Source organism: Daktulosphaira vitifoliae, unplaced genomic scaffold (assembly GCF_025091365.1).
Source record: "Daktulosphaira vitifoliae isolate Bord-2020 unplaced genomic scaffold, ASM2509136v1 Scaffold_2, whole genome shotgun sequence".
Taxonomy (NCBI): domain Eukaryota; kingdom Metazoa; phylum Arthropoda; class Insecta; order Hemiptera; family Phylloxeridae; genus Daktulosphaira; species Daktulosphaira vitifoliae.
The window spans coordinates 22,014,969-22,033,268 of record NW_026099573.1 but is presented as its reverse complement, the minus strand read 5'-3'; the positions used below and the strand labels follow the sequence as shown (position 1 = coordinate 22,033,268).

At 24.1% G+C, this 18,300-nt stretch overlaps 1 protein-coding gene across 2 annotated transcripts; it reads right to left on the bottom strand.

The window, feature by feature from the left end:
* Positions 1-1,003: 1,003 nt before the first annotated feature.
* Positions 1,004-17,732, bottom strand: LOC126897598 (alpha-tocopherol transfer protein). Of its 2 annotated transcripts, none has more exons than XM_050671315.1 (8): positions 17,354-17,732; positions 3,899-4,081; positions 3,114-3,208; positions 2,885-3,038; positions 2,612-2,805; positions 2,306-2,416; positions 2,091-2,241; positions 1,004-1,535 (listed from the first exon to the last, which is right to left on the bottom strand). In XM_050671315.1, the coding sequence occupies exons 1-8, from the start codon at positions 17,379-17,381 to the stop codon at positions 1,501-1,503; spliced, it is 951 nt and encodes a 316-aa protein (XP_050527272.1). In that variant the 5' UTR covers positions 17,382-17,732; the 3' UTR covers positions 1,004-1,500. The 2 variants fall into 2 exon arrangements, with proteins under 2 accessions (XP_050527272.1, XP_050527273.1); XM_050671316.1 differs by lacking the exon at positions 17,354-17,732 and adding an exon at positions 9,385-9,607.
* Between the last annotated feature and the right edge of the window lie 568 nt (positions 17,733-18,300).

Here is an 18,300-nt window from a genome sequence, read left to right as displayed (position 1 = left end):
TCGTGAAAAGGGTTAATGATACAAAAAAACATTACTAAAAATTCAATTGTATGTAATATTTATAAAAATGATTTGATCGTAGAATGAAAGGTTTGTCAAATTTAAGAATATTTCTATAAAAAGATTATTATTATTTATTGCGCTTAAATGATAAATATTTAATTTTTTGTAAAAAATAATTATTTTCAATAAAATTTGTTTTTATCTTTCTTGTAGGAACTTTTTTTGGTTTATAAATAATTTTATATTGAATTTTATTGTAAGGGCTGTATTTACTATAAAACTTTGTTTCAATTTACAACCCATTTGCTTTAGTCTTATGGGTTGATCAATGTTGACCAAATTTTGTCTTATTTTTATTTATTGTTGGATAAACTTTGGAGGATGGAATGGTCGTTTCAAAAAAAAAAAAAAATGTCTTTTCTACAGCTAAAAGCCACCCTAGTTCTCATGTACATTAGAAACATCTTGATTACCTCAAAAAGTACAATTTTTTGACTTAAATAAAATTTTATTACTCTAATTTAGTAAACTACCTTCATGGATATCTTAAAAGAAAGATTTTTAATGAGTTTCGACTAGTTTGACAATACTATAAAGAACAACCATTATCAAAATTGTTCGATACAAAATCGCAAAAATTAGACAATATGTTGTAAGTCAATAATAACATTACAAACATAATTTATACATAGTACTAATAAATACATCATTATCTATGATCTTGAATAATCATTAAACATTTTATAAAATTATGCATTTAGAGTTAGTAAAGTGTGTCAACTACTAAATTCGAAGTGTTGACAAAAATTGTTTTGTTTATTGAAAATGAAGTAGTAAGCTACTATATTTAATAATATTATTACAAATTAATGAATGATATTTCCTTGGAAAATTTGAACATCAAAAAGATAATTAGAAATACTCTGTAGGCCTAATAATAAGTAGTAAAACCAAATTAATTGTCGAATAAAGATCATTTAGTATTCATATAAAATCGTCATATGTTTAATAACAATAATTTTATTAATTTTAAAATTTGTATAATTTTGGTTTAAAAATAAAAATAAATAGAGATATTATAATAAAAGGAATATAAAAACAATAATACAAACATTAAGTTTAAAATAAAAATCCAATGAGCAAAATTATTGGTAAATTTATTTCATAAATATCCTATAATTTTTCTGTAAATAAAAAAAGTAAAAAGAGAACACAATAAAATTAATAAGATATCACGTAAAAAGACATTGCATAAGTGAATAAATTACTAAAAGAGTAAAAGTAAATCATAGAATAACTTAGGTAAAATTGAGCCATAATAAAAAAAAGTATAACTAATTTGCTTAAATAATAAATTTAGAACAATTTTTTTTAACGATAACAAACTTACACACACCAGAAGATTAAAGTATATAAATATGTATGATTATAAATTTTGGTCCACAATGAGTGTAAAATTTCATAGTAAATATTTAATAGTAGCCAAATCTTCGGTAACTATTTTTTTGAAACCGTACCATATTGGTTAAGCGCTAAAAAAATAATTAAAAATAAATATATAATATTTTAATGGGTTTAACAAATAAATTTATTTTTATAAATCATTTTAATCATAAAATAAATTTCGTAAATATTAAAAAGATATAATGTTTATTTAGTTGACAATTTGAAATGATTGAGTATTACTTAGAATAATTTTGTTAATTATGTAAAAACAATTAACTCTCTTTTCAAAAAATTTGACTACGAGTAAAATCGATTGTTTCAATATTTTAATCATACCAATTAGTCAAAAAAGTATTTTGTTTTTAACACATTAACTTGATTTAAAATTATTAAAAAAAATTTTATGAAAGTTAAAAGAAAAATGAAGTACGTGTTTAAAATTCCAAAAATACAGTTTATTATTTAAGTAATATATAAAAAAAATGAAATACTTTTTAGATTATAAAAATTGAAGTTAGAAGCGAAAATGTATGCACATAATAACTCTCGTTTTCTAAAAAAATTGTTCTTCAAATTTAAAACAAAACTCAATTTATATTCTATCAAAATAAATAATAAAATATATTATGCATTATTATTACTTTCATATTCCTTTTCTGCGAGCAATAAAACTTCATACCATTGAAGACCAGTGATTAAAGGAATTTCCAATGTGCCGTCATAGTGTTTTGGGAGACAAGAGGGGCTTAAATGTTTATGTAAAGATACACGATCAGTTCCATGAAAAATAATCTATTAAAAAATAAATATATTTAAATTATTTATCATTTGTTATTAAACTTAACATTGTACTTGCCCTAGATCGTAATTTTTCTCTCAAAAATGGTTTAAACAAGTTAAAAACGACATTGAAAAGTACTGGTTGGTTAACTATATGAATCCCTTTAATTCGAGCTGGTATACTATCCTAAAACAAAATATTTAAATTAATAAGTTAGTCAATTTTTTTTTTTTAAGTTTTTAGTCCACATCGACAAAATATAACCTAATTATCATTAAGATGTCTAAATAATTTAAATGTATCTTTAGTTTAATGAAATTCTAAGTAAAAGTGAATTCATTACAATTACTGAGTTATAAAATAAATGCATTAGCCAATTACTTGAAGCCAATCAACGATCCGTTTGGCAAATGGAGGACTAAATTGCCAAGTTTGCTGTAAAGATAATCCATCCATGTCAAATATAACTTGAGCTCCCGCTACTTGGGTAGCCGGCTCCAACATGGCGGCTTCTAAGTACAATACAGCACCTTTGAAAACCTCATCTAATGAACACTTCTTGTGTTTCCATTTCTCTACATAAATTAAAAATAAGCTAATAAATATCGTATTTTTTTAATTATTTGACTTAGCAGCCATTTGGAAGCGACATACTTCCTAATTCAATGACTAAAATTCGACGACCATTTTGGTCTCTTTTAGGTAATACAGTTAAAATATTGTGTTCAAAAATGTTCTTCTCGTTTCTTGGTACTAAATCTTTGAATACATTTGCATGCTTTAATTTAAAATCAAAATATTGCTTCATCTATGTAACAGAGAAAATTCAACGGTAAGAAATCTAAAATATTTAGTTAAAATTACTGAAATTTGTGAGTTTTACCAATTTGTATGCACTTCCCGGGTAGTATTTGGTAGGGCGAAGGAATCTTATAAGCCAACTATTTTTATCTAATGGAACATTTATAGTTTTATCTTCTGCAAATTATAAAATTATAAATTCAAAACTAAAACTTAAAAAGTTGCACTAGTTATAATTATCTGTGTAAAAATACATAAAATATTAAGTAATATCTACTAAAAGTTTAAAAGATATCTTAAATTTTATAGTAAGTTTAGGACTTACATGCATTCAAAAAATGAGTAAATTGAAAAATTTTGTTATTTTTCTTCAGTTTTAAATTTTCAAAAATACTAATTGTTTATAGCCTATCTAAAACCGTACTTACGTATAAAATAGCCTGATAAAACGAATTGATTGAGAAAAATTTATTTGAAATTTTTTGATGATAAGAAAAATATTAAAATATTTCTTTTGCAATGAGGGTCAAGGTTTCGTGTACTTACTTAAGTGCAAAATTATACTAGGTAAACAGAGGTCAATGATAAAAATTTATGTTTATGTTTAATTCGCAAAACTACTAAAGTAGGTCTATTTAGGTTAAACTCAAATTCCTTACACAGATAAAATTTTGCGTTTATCATCGGTGTACAAGTGATCATTTTGTTTTAAAATTAAAAACAGTAAAATACGATGGTAAAGATATCATCGACTCATGGTTACTCATTAACTATGAGTAATCAAAATATGGGATACGATACCATATTTAAAATTTAATTATGTTTCATAAATACACAACATTAAAGCAATATTACTAATATACTCACGTTCGAGTAATCGTCTCAGTTCGGCAATGGCTTTTTCCTGATTTTCTGGTGTTTCTCTAAGTTGTTTTTCGGCTACTTCTTGTAGCTCTGGAGATAAATCATCGTCTAATTCTAAACGAAGAGTAAATTCTCCGATTTGCATACAAGGGATTTTGTCTAAATCCGAAAGGAACATTTCACATCCTGTTAACATAAAATGAAACTGTCAATTCAGATGAAAATTGAATGATAATCTACGAATTATTGAAGTTCGACGAAACATAAATTATGGGTTTCCTTTCGATTAATATTGAAATTAGGGTTATTTATATTTATTTAATTATTTGATTGTTACATTAGATTAAAAATTAGAGAATGATATTGTTTAGGCGCCATCAAGGAGACGTCTTTAATCGCACCTTATACACATTTATGTACTTACTATAAGAAGTATTTAGTATCATGATTACATAATACTAAGTGCTTGTAGACTAATACACTGTATTATAATAACTATACTATACAGAGTGATCCGATATCATAACCCACTCATTTACTTACGCAATAAAAATAATATAAAAAATATATTTTTTAGTTAAATTATTAATATAGTAACATAGATAGACATTTTCTATAAAATTTGATGGGAATTGAAAAAAGTAGCTTTAAATAAATTATTCTCACTTCACTCCAAGTAAAATTGCACTTTTTTAGTTAATAAATAATAAATAAAAAAACAGTATCAAATAGTAAACAACTCGATTTAGTTAAAAAATTCAGTTCTATATATTTTTAGTTTACATGAGCTTGGCTACTCAATCCCTACCAATGTACAATAATACATATATATAATTACAAAATGAAAAAATTCAGTGTGTCATACATTATAATAACACTACTGACAAAAAATTAAGAAACGATAATCATTTTAATTATTATAATTAGACCTTGTGACGGAATCTAGATGTGTGCGTTTCAAGGTAGTGATACAAAAAGTATTCAATGTGTAATGTTATGCATTATACCTAATGATGTTAATGATAATAAAAATGTTTTCCTCTCGAGTTTGGTAATAACGAAAATACATAACATGTATTGTGTACATAAACCAACTAATTAAAATATGTTACGTTGCGTCCATAATATATTTATAATAATAATAGTTATTATTATATTATTACTAATTTACAATATCGCTTTTAGATAAGATAATGGTTTAAGTTACTTATATCTTGTTACTCATTTTTAAAATTACTTATTCATGTAATTTATCATCAGTTTTGCTAGCATATTTTCATTATCGATTACAGTACAAATTATATCAGGTAAATTTACTAATAACTGTGAAGCATGATCGCTCTTTTTACTGTTTGTATAAAAATAAAAATTTTCTATATATATATTATTAAGGCTTTAGATTTTCTGGTTTTGGGTTTTCGGACGTTTATACCAAAATCAATTGAATTGTGCTTGTTAAAATATTATTTTTACGTTTTACTTTCGATTAAATTTCTCTTGATGCATGCAAATGTATTGCTAAAATAAATTAACAAATCTCCATAATATAAGCACAACACTGAACTACTTCTGAAAGCTTTCTTGTATACTTCACATATTATAACATAATTTCAATAATTTTGATTACCATAGTATTACTTGAACAATAAATGTTTTGTGAGTAAAAGATCACTTAATACAAAATACTAACTTTTCAGGATAATTAATAAAAATCAAATATTTTTTGATATTTTCAAATATTTTTGGCTCCATTTGACGTTTCTTTTAAATATCTATAAGAATATGCAAAATAAAATACTTATGACCTTTTAGTCGAACTTCGATCGTTCTAAATGATTTAATATAAAAAAAAATGTGAATAATTCATGGTTAATATTATAACTAAAGACCTTTTTATCACCTCGAAACATAACCAACAATCTTATTAATGAAAAACAACAAAATGTTCGTTTTAAAAATCTTAACTTAAACAGATTCCACTGACTTTATTATTTTTTAATTATTATTTACTAATTTTTAATGAATAAGTTTGTTTGTAGTCAATTAATCTTTTAATTGCCTAAACTATTATAATCACACAAAATAATACATTAATAATAGATTATGTGTTTTTTGGTAGATAACGTTTTTCTGTGCAAACTTAAATGTATTTATGTATCATATTTATATCTTTTTGCTTAAATAAGGTTTAATTTTTTTATCATAAATGTTTTATTTTTTGTTGCAACTATCACTTGATTTGATTACACATTAATATTTTAAATTAATTTGTGATTTATATTCATATTGGATTCTTTACTTTTGCAATATTAGTTTCAGTGAATATGTTGTAGCTACTGGGCAATACAATATTCGATTAGAGTTAAATTAAGTATGTTTATATAATGTTAGACAAATAATGAATAAAATATTTTTTCAAGCTGTATTGCCTTTCATAAAAATGTTTCTTTAAGAAAATATGAAAATTAAGTATTGAACACAGTCATTATCTATGTGTTAACAGTTGTTTACAATACGCGACCTATTCGTCGACCTTGATCGAGAGTTGTTTCTTGCGTTTAGTGTAAAATGAATCAATACAAAGGTAAGGTACAACGTTAAAATGTTTGTAACATAGTAAAAAAAAAAATACATTTCACGAATACAACTTCAACAATAAAAAATACCGGTTTTTTTAAAGAACTTAACTATAAATTATTCAAAAGTTATTGTTGTACTAAAACAACTAACTTATAGCTGAAGTTGAATAACTAATATGTTACTATTGCTTTCGTTATAAATAACTTTCAACAATGGCCAGACGAAATCAATAGTTCTAAAAAGTCACATAGGACATACATTTTTAATATATATATATTTACTTAACAATGAGTATCTTTAAATGTCATTTAATTTTAATCAAATAGAAAAAATATCGATAATTAATAAAAATATTATTAATAGTCTTTGTGTATGGCTGGCCTCATAAGCCACCCATAAAAAAAGTCACTGAAATGCGACAAAAAATCACTCCCATATCTACCAATATATGTACAAAACTGGTGAAACATTTGAGTAGGTTAGTAACATTTTGGCGCCTTTACTACGCTCCTCATGCCAAAAATATCTTAGGTTTCAAATGCAATGTATATATACATTATACATTCATATATTGTATTAAATATCATTAATACTTTAAGTTGACATCCCTGATAAGATTTTTTGTCGAATAGCTCGTATATTAGGTTTTTTTGTCCTTTTATTTTTAAGTGATTTCAACGTAATCATATCATACTCTTTATGTAATCATTACAGAGAATATATACTTCATAAATTTGCATAAATATGTATTTATAAAACGTTTTTCAAGATTCAGACTAATTCATAAAACCAGCAGACATTTTTAAAGACAAATTAAAACCACGGACCTTGTAATGTCCAATTTAGGAACTAGTTGACTAGGTTTGGCTTTTTTTTTAAACGAATAGACAAAAATAAATTTAATGTAATAAACATAAGAAACTGAAATTCTAATAACTTCAACATTACTTGTTTAGCCATGTTTAAACAATTATGGTATTACTACAGTATTCCAGTGGAATAATTGTTTTAATAATTTTCCTAAACCTTTCAAAAAAATATGCTTTTAAACTATTTACTACACAAAACGTTTATGTGTAATTTATAGCCTTGCAATATGTATTTGTTTACAAGGGCACTTAGTTTACACAATAGGTTATTGAACACATTTCGAGTAAAAAGTTTACAAATTAGTAACACGTTTCATGTGGTAAACTAGAGGTTTTTTTTAAGGAAATTGACTTTTGCGTTCAATTAATATATCTGTCATCGTGTTCATTTTTAAAACGAAAAAAATTCCATCGCTAATATGACGCATACATCAACTATATAAGACCTTGACCGGCTAATGATGTTGATGGTTCGGTTTAATTTTTATATTGAAGTTTTGTTTGCGTCAGCGGTGAGCTAGTTCAAAGGCCAGAAAAAAGAACATGATTAATTATTAGTTTAGTTATTACCTAATGAGAAATTAAAGAGAAAAATTTGGGTAGAAGGACTTTCACTTAATTTCACAATTTCAGCGTCTTATACTTAAAATATTTAAATTGTATACTTTAAACTCTAAAAATTATACTTTCAGGAAGCAGTAAATTTTGAATAAAATACTAGAAAACATTGAAAATTCTTAGAATAATGTTTAAAAGAATTAACAGTGATGTATACATAAAATATTGAAGTCTTAATATTATTTGCCATGCTTAAATTAATTTTTAACTTACAAATTTTTTAATTTTATGTGATTTTTTAAAACAAAATTATTTTATCGTTATACCCGATAAAAAATTGTATTAAATATCTATATGCGTAAGTAGCAATCGCGTCATATCCAAAATCCAAATTAGTTTATTATGCATACACACAGTAATTCAAGGTCTTGGTCATCATTTAGTAAACTTTATTTATAGTTCATACCAACGTGCAACATGATCTTATCACTTATCACAAATTATCAAAATAAGAACAAGTATATGACGCGGTTGCATTAATTTAACTTTAATCCGTAAATAATCTATTTAACATTCAACGAGTATTTATTCCAAATCCAACATGAGGTCATTTTTATGGAAAAATAAACAGTGTTACAATGAGTAAATACTTATTAATTAAAATTAATCATTTTTTAAATATTCATATTATGTTATGTACGCTTTAAGCTATAAATTATTGAATACAGATGAATGCTCAAAAATAATATAAACATTAAATTTATATTTTTTAAATATGAATGTTAAATTTGTAATTTAAAAAAATAGTGCATTAAATATAATGTTATATTAAACTTGACAGTATCATATACTTCATTAAAATTGAAATATTCTAGTCCAATACTATTTGAATCACTTTTGAAATGGATATATTTATCATTTTACACCAGTATAACTCCTATATGTTCAATTTTCCAAAATTTATTAATTGGGTTACTTCTGAACGAGTTTGTCAAGTTCAATGAATTAAATTTGTCGAAAAAATAAAAAACAACTGGTTATTTTACAAGACATTTTTTTTTTAATCAAGTAGAATATTTCAATAGACTAACGGTTAAATAGAATAAGTATTCAATTTCTTATCATGTTAAAGGTATAAGAAACAAATATATAAAAACACAATATTTCAATTTAAAAAATGACTATGCAATTTACTTAAACTATTATTAAATGATATTATGTTTTTAATAAAAAGAACAACGAGCAGAAGATTTTTAACAAGTTTTTTCAACGACCATTAGTAGCAGGTCAACAACCTGACCGACGAGTTCGGTACAAAAGGTCATGTAAGTTGAAGTAGTAAAATATATTTAAATATAACAATATATCGAATAAATATATCAAATGTACTAGTGTTTAAAGCTTTGATTTGTTCGCCCTTACGATTGTATAAAACATTATTTTGTAAAAAAAATATTTATAATTAATGACTGTTTTACTCACCCTTGGGTACAATCATTTTGATTATATTGAGATCAATATGAGTTTTATGAAAATGTGATGTATTATTTACACTAAAAACAAAACTGAGCTACAACCGACTAAACCGGAGTCAATCACTATGGCTACTGACCAGTGTGGTGTTCGAGGTTCGAATGTTAGTGTTGATCCGGAATTACTATACAGTAATAGAAGATGAACAACGCGTTTCTAACAATTTGAACATATTTCAGCGCACTATATAGGCTACTAGTCAGAAGGTCCTTTTTGAACGCGTCTTATCACCACAACAATTCGGTTTAGTACGTCCCCCTTTCTCCTTGACATGGCAAATTTACTAGAGATAAACCGAAATACCTTTAATATTTCATTGTTTTATATGATTAATTAATAATGGCTATAAACTGTAAATCGTAGATCGAGTGAATTATTAAAATCTTTACGCAATTTTAGATATCATTAATAATAATTCTTTAAAATAATTAAATCGGATTCGGTGGAAGGGCAATGCACTAAGAAGGGTCATACAAACGTAAATGATAAGCAAAAAAAAGCCTTTTCCTACAAAAAATTAAAAGTACTGGCAAATATCTAGCGTTAGCATTGACTTTCATCAAATTAAATTCCTAAAACAATTTTAATAGAAAAACACTCGGCACTTCTCAAATGTCAATAGCAACTAATTCTTTAAAACTTGTATGTTATACTAATATGATTGTTTTTTATCACTTCTGATAACGGATACATTGACATCTAGCCTTGAAATACATAACCAATCAAGTAAAATGTTTATTTGATTAATTAAACTTGTAAATAGATTATCAACTAAAAAGTAATCTTAACATGAAAAGAATTGAAAATAATGTAAAAAATGTCCTCGGAAATAATAGTTCAAGTTAGTCTTAATGGAAATAATTTTAAATATTTAATTAAGTAATAATAATAGGGTAAAAACCCAGTTTTTATGTTTAAAACAAGTTTAATTTATTTAAACATTTTTCTCTAAAAAGTGTTTAATTAAAATGGTTTATACATGAAAATTTGTTTTTAACACTCAAACTATCCTAAAAAATATATGATATAACATATAAGTTCATATTTAATAACCATAGAAAATTCTAGATTAAATTTCAATATAATTTTTAATAAAATTTGTAAGGTATTTTGTTATAGTTAACATTTGTTTTGTTCATTTTTATGGTAAAAGTTGTATTTTTTAAGTAATCTACAAAAACCACCCCTAGAATTAAGTTATTAACCTTCTTGGGGTAGTTGATTAATCTATATTAAATTTATTTAAACTCATTTATATGTATAGGGAAAAGTGATCAAATTTCAAAAATTCAAAACTAAAAGTTACTCTTTAATGTAGTTAAAACAACAATTTACTTGATTAATTAAAATATAAATGTGAATAAGCCATGTGAAAATACATACTATGTTTATTTAAGTAGATGAATCATCTATTAAACCTTTAGTTCATTCAGTATCATAAAATAGAATGTTTGTATTATTTTTTTGGTTTAATGTATTTTTTTATTTTTCTATTCACTCACCCTTTTTTGGTTGTTTTAATATTCATTATCTATTTATATTTTAAAATAAAACTTTTTTCTCTAACTGTTTTTTTGCTATTACAATCACGTCCAGCCAAGCATTTGTTTTTTATACGCTATGTAATATTTGGTTAGACGTACAATATCTGTAGTTGATAGTTGTTAAAGAATTTTTATATTTCTTTGTATCCTCTGTATTACTTATAAATTTCTTAATGCCTTTTTTTTTATATTAATGACCAATCTTTCATTTAATGACTACGTTGTGCTCTGATAAGAACCTACATAAACACCTATAACTAATATGTTCGATTTTTGTTAAGCCATTTTTGAGTCTTCTTATTTTCGTATAAATTAAAATAACGGTTAATATAAATTATTTGTGCTATTGCTAATGTTAACGCCTGGTGTCTAAATACATTCACTTTTTATATAATAGTCTATGTCTGAAAGTCTCTTTACAATCATTAAAATGTAGTTTTGTCACTAATATTAATGACAATAATTAACATTATAATAAAAATTAATATTAATGAAAGGTCAAATGAATGAACCAAGTTAATTTAAGAAAAAAATACTTAATATTTTAAAAAACGAACAGAAGAGAACGAATAAAGAATCCATTAAAGTGTCAATAAAATTAAAAATAAATAAAGTAAAATAAAAGTGATAAAGTAAAACTACATAATTTGAAATGAGTAAATAAAGTGCACACAGTCGTTGAAATTGATCAAATAAATTGATATATTAGTTATAGAACTACCTAAGTTTAATTGTATATGTGGGGTTTTATTTAGTGACTCAATGCATTTTTTATTACTCATTAATATTACAAACAGTTATACGGGAGTTTACCTTAATTGAGTTAAATATTATTAATATTTTTGACATAGTTTTAATTTTTAATTTTCTTAATTACATTGTGAGTGCTAAGTAATTATATATTTTTATTTTCACCCTTTTTTCTTATAAGGATCATATATTTCTTAATTGCTACAATAGTAGATAATTAAGTTGTGTAAAAATTATTAATTAAGTGAATTAGATTGTTACTTAAGTAATAAAAAATATGTAATTATTTATATACTTGTATAATATTTTACTATTTTTACAGTAAGATAAATTTTAATATATTCGCAAAACATGTATATTTGTAATATTTTACAAAACGAAAAAAATTTAATTTGTGTATATCATAATATTTATTTTAATTGCATAATATTGTCATGTGCAACGAATACGATAGTAACTAGATAAATTCAATTACTCTCTTAGTTTTATAACTTTCAATTTGTATAATATCGAATTATACAAATTTAGTTTTAATATAAATTCAAATACTAATAAATTTAGTGAGCATATAGTTAAAATAAAGAATAAATTTTATTTTTGACCTTCTGAAAAATTGAAAAAAGTATGTCACTACCTTATTTACTCTACTTGCCAGTAGGTAATTAAATAAATAAGTAAATTCATCACATAACGATGTTGTTATAAATTAACGAGTTTGTAATTTAATTACATAGTTATAAAGGAGCTTCAAATATTCCCATACATTTTAGATAATAACATGTGATCATTTGTAAAGTATGTTGCCTACCTTACATATTTTAGGGAGCCTTAGATTTTAATTTAAACATGTTATGTTATCATAATTGGATAATTATTTATCAACTTCAAAATTTATGAAACTTTTTGTTATAGTATCAAATTAACCTGTAATATAATTAGTTGACCGTTTAATAATGTAAATTTATTTATATTTTAGTAAAGATAACTTCTATACAATTTTTTTTTTGTTAATAATTACAAAAATATATTTTTCCAATATATTCTATCTGTTTATTACAAGTAATATAAGTAGTAGATTCGGATAACTTAACAAAAATTGCCATTTTATAAGTGTTTCGTATAACCTTATAGTTATCTTGCCGGATTTAATGAGAATGTTGTTAATGAATTGCAATTAGTTCACAAAGCATTAGAATTTAGCGGAAGTCATAGTTTTTAGAAGAATAAGAAAAAGTAAATGAATTAGATTAATATCTCTTTATATCAGTAAAAAATATTTCAAAAAAATTATTTCTTTATCGTTGTTTAGTAAAAATAAATTTTATTATTAATTTAGTCGATAACAAAAAAAGTTACTAAGCCAAAAGAGCTAATTTTTTTTGGAGGAAAATCGTTTTTCTTAACTATGGAATTATAGCGAGTGTCTTTTCGGAATTATTCTTATTCTACACAGAAATTTAATTCATTTTTTTATTCGATTTTTAGGATTTTTTATTATTATTATTTGTTAATAAATATGGTCATAAAATCCTATACAAATGTATTTATAAATTATTTATAAACGATTTAAAAATAACAGTATAAATTATAAAATTTTAATTTTAAATTTTCTTAACTAAATTTTTTAAGTATGTAATAAAAGAACTAATATTAATATGATAAAACAGGCCAATATAATATAATATAATATAATAATATTAATTTATTTATTGCATAGACCTATTATATTGTTAAAACAGCGAATAATTTGAAAAGATACATGGAAGTTATATTAGTTGCCTTGTTTTATCTGATAGAGTTAGATAATTTTATTTATTAATTAACTCAGGGTATGTAAAATCATTTAATATTTATAAAATAATTACAATGTTATATTTTTCCCATCTAATATTTAGACGATCAAGATTTAGATGATCTAATTAAAGACGTGGAATAATAACCAAACGCAATAATCGTGGAGTATTACATCTAGAGAAAATTAATCTTTAAAACGATATTGTAACGATTCTAAATCTTGAATCGAACCATTAGAATATGGTGACCGAAAAATAGAATTGTAATGAATAATCGATCGAACTAAAATACGGTATAGAGCTTTAGGATTAGTCAAATCAAGATAAATTTTTGTTTAGTATAAAGTATAATATTAGTAAAATTATAAAGAATAGTTATAATGAAATCTTTGTTATTGTTAATTCTTGAAAATTTAACACCATTCAAGTAATATTTATTAAGTAATACAATTTTTTGCTTAGAAAAAGTCATTAGTTTATATTTGCGTTTAGATCAAATGTGTTTATAGTACACCTATGACCTAATGAATTAAAGTCATTTTGTGATAATGAAACATTATTAGGAGATTTGATAGTAAGAAATAATTTTAAATCGACGGAAAAAATTAATATATTGGAATTAAAAATGTTAATATCATTAATAAATAAAATAATACAGGCGCTAAGTGTGAACCCTGTAATATTCCCAAACTAACAACAAGCTCATAAAAAGTAAAATAGATTTTTTTTCTATTAGTTAAAAAACTAACCAAGAATTAAAAACATGTTGCATATCAAAACTTTTAATTTAGATAGGATATCCTGTAAGATATATGTATAGGATTATACATAAATTCTTATAGAAATTTTAATATCGTATAAAAATATTAATTTTATGAAATGCTTTAGTGTATATTACATTTGCCTGATAACCTTGTTATAAATGAAACTAAAATGAATTGTTAGACTAGATAAATGGTGTTGGTTGACATATCAGGCATACATAAATCCATGTTGTTCATCGTTAATTATATTTTGAAATAATGATAATATCTTTTAATAAACAACAGTTTTAAATATTTTATGAATTTTGAAAGTAATAGAAATAAAACGATAATTAATAACAATATTATCACCACTTTAAAAAGTAGAAGAAACATAGGCGAGTTTAAAATGATTTTGTGATTATGGCAAACAAAAATTAAGGACCAAAATGATTAAATAATCTTTTGTAAAACTTAGATAAACATTTTTTTTCAATTATCTTTTAACTTAGCTAGTTAAATTTATATTTGTTTAATTCAACTGTTAACTTGCTGACATTGTTCCTGCTTAACTTATATTTAGTTAATTATTTCCCCTAACTTGCCCATCTTTGTATATTTTTAAGAAAAATCAACTCAATCATTGCCGTTAAATGCATGATAAATGTTATTCAAATTTTTAGAAACTATACATGGCCTTATGATATAATTAATTTTTTTTAATTATATACTTTTACTTGTAAAATAAATTATTTATAGAATCAATTGGTAAGTTAACTTAGTATGATAATAGAGATAGTCAATAGATACAATAACATTTTTCAGGAGAAACATTTATATTAATATTGGAAAAACTAAATTTAACACTAATTCTAAATTATTAGCTACGGATATTAAATTAAGGACAATTAGTATGAAATATTTTAGATAAAATGTTAGATTCAAAACAACCAACAGATCACGATACAAAACTAGCAACAATATGAAGTGATTTATTAATGATTTATAAATTTATTAAACATCATGAAGAAATATTTCTAATTAATTTTTACAAATACTTATTCAATAGCATTATTGTCAACGGCTAAACGACTACAATTAAATTAATAATGATAGCAATAAGAACTCCATCCCGCGAATATGATCATCATTAACATCACATATGTGCATAGACATTTAAATACATTGTGAATATTGTGAATAAAGTCAAAGTTCGACATCGACTACGTTATTATTGTGTCTCAGATAAGATAACAATGTCATAACTGGAAATGGAAACATTGCAGCTAAATTTAGTGTTAATTCCCCTAACATTCCGATAAAATATAGAAACATTATTTATTGTAGAGTGATACTTGAATCGTTTTCTAAAATAACTAGAAAATTGCTAATAAATCATTTTCACCACTATTTTTCCTTAATTTAATGCCTGTTAAAACATCTTTAAAATATTTGCACAAGAGTGGTGTTTTCTCAAAATGTATGGGTTTCTAATGTTCTCGTTGTTTGTTACAAATTAATCTGTTTCCTTACTTATTGAACACTCTGTATACGCATACCTTTAAAATTTGCTGTACTTAGAATTTTTTTTATTATATTTTGAGTATTTCAAAAACATCAGCAAGTATAGGCAGTAAAACGCAAAAATGTCGATTTTTATTCAATTTATTACCTATTCCCTGTATGGAAATTGTATAAATAGTATAAATTATTCTAAATATTTCTGACTAGAATTTAGATTCGCAATGATTAGACAGTGAATTTGTATATTAAGAAATATTAAGCATTAAGATATTACATGATCTAGACTGACGATACATAAATTCTATATATATTGTTCATGTCTAAGAAGAAAAGTATTAATTTTATTTTAATCAACTTTATTCAGTTCAGTAGATCTAGTAAATCTAGCTAAACATAAAATAAAGTAATTTTTTAACCGTGATTTCATTATATCCAAATCCAAAAACATTAATGGAAGTAACAATTTTATTTAATAATTTTTCATTCCGTTAAAAATTTTAAAGAGTTTAGATATTTAGTCAGTAATACTGGCGTTAGAAGAATTATTAGGAGATTTAAGTTTATTCGCATTAGACATATTTTTCTAAAAAAATAACACTTATAAAATAACGACGACAACACATCGATTCAAAATTGTTTTTCGTGAAAAAAGAAAAATTAATTTTGTTGAACTTAAAATTTGGACGTTTAATTCCTATGCCATAGCATTGAATCATTTAGAATTTAAAAGAAATTCTATTAAAAATATAACTTATAAATTAAATTCTATTAATTCTTAATAAAAATTTTTTTTTGCTTAAGAAAAATCCTAATATTATATTAAATATAACATTTTAGTGTTAGAGCCTTTTAAGATAAATTTAACATTTGATAATAAATACTTCTGAAAAAAACTCATTAACTATAAAATAATGATCTAATTTAAATGCGTGTTTATTGTATGAATAATATATTTACCACCCAATACGATATGTCAGTATGTCAATGATAACATGACCCCAAATAATTATGTTAGACTACAACCTTATTTCTGCAAGTATGATAATTTCCAACTAACTGTTTATTTAAAACATCTTAAATAAGTAATTATTTATTTTAATTATTATTAATATTCTAATACATTTAATTTATACAAATATATATTAGTAAATCAATGTATTTAAATTATTTAAAAATTAACTTGTTCGGAAGTAATAATTTCTTTCATTACAAGACATTAAAAAAATAACGTATTAATAATACGTTATTTTTTAGAATTATCATTTTGACGGTTGTTTTAGTACATTAACAAAAAATGATATGGCCCAACAACTAATAATAGATTTGACTGAGTTTTTTGAACAAAGCGAGTATAGATTGAATATTGAACATTTTAACTAAACTGTAAATAACAAAATATTTCATAACCTACTGCTAATGTAACATGGCCACTTTGTAAGTGCTTACAACATTTTATGAAGTGTATACAAAATCACGACGAACAAAACTCGATTAAATAAAAACCGGTTTATCTAATAATTGTGTATTCTTTATGCAATATTTTCTTATGACATATAATACGTACCCGACGGTATACGTTCCAAGCAAATCATTATGACAATTCTCCAGCGATTTTATGCCAAGTACTGAATGTGATTCACTTCTAGTATTTTCTTAAACTATTCATCAAAAACGAAAATGTCCAACTTAATAATGATCGATAAACGCTGAACACTGTACGTATGATGTTTTCCTATGAGTTGTGTAATATGATTATATTTTATCGAAACTCTTAATTACGATTTGGTTAGGTGCTCGCGCGATACTAGTAGCGTTCCGTTTTTATAATAATTATTTATGTGTTAAGTGTCTGTCATTTCCTGTACTACACACAGAGATACTACATTATCATTTAGGCAACTGCACACCTCGTACTCATAGACACACACATTAAACATAAAACACGAGTGAACACGTACTCTGATATCGTGTTATGTATAAGTAGTACTTTCGTAATATTAATTCGTTTACAGCCAATCGCACGGTTTGGTGGTGGAGGGGGTTAATTAGAGAACGGACAGATTGGACTTTTTTCACATCCTAAGACGGCCATGTCGATAGATCCACCCCAAGTAGCCAAATTGATTCCTCTTGAATTTATCTACATGAAATCATTCAGCCAACCACAAAACAATCTCGCCAACATAAAAGTTCTGTTATCGAACTTAAAACACTCCAAGGACAAATTCGGTAGAAAACAACACTTTGACATGGTTAATATTTTATGATGATTTATACATTTTCTAAAATATTAAAATCGAATTATAAATTATGAAGGCTTATAAGTAGTATTGGCTTTAAATTTGGTCAACTTTTTAAATGTCACTCAGTATTACAAAGGATAAATTTTATCATAAGCCCTTCGCTAAGTAAAATAATTGTTTTTATTATTTATCACTTCCCAAGTTATCACGTGAAAAGGGAAAAAACAAGGTCAGTCAGAGGCCTATTTAAGTTGCTCTACAGTTTATT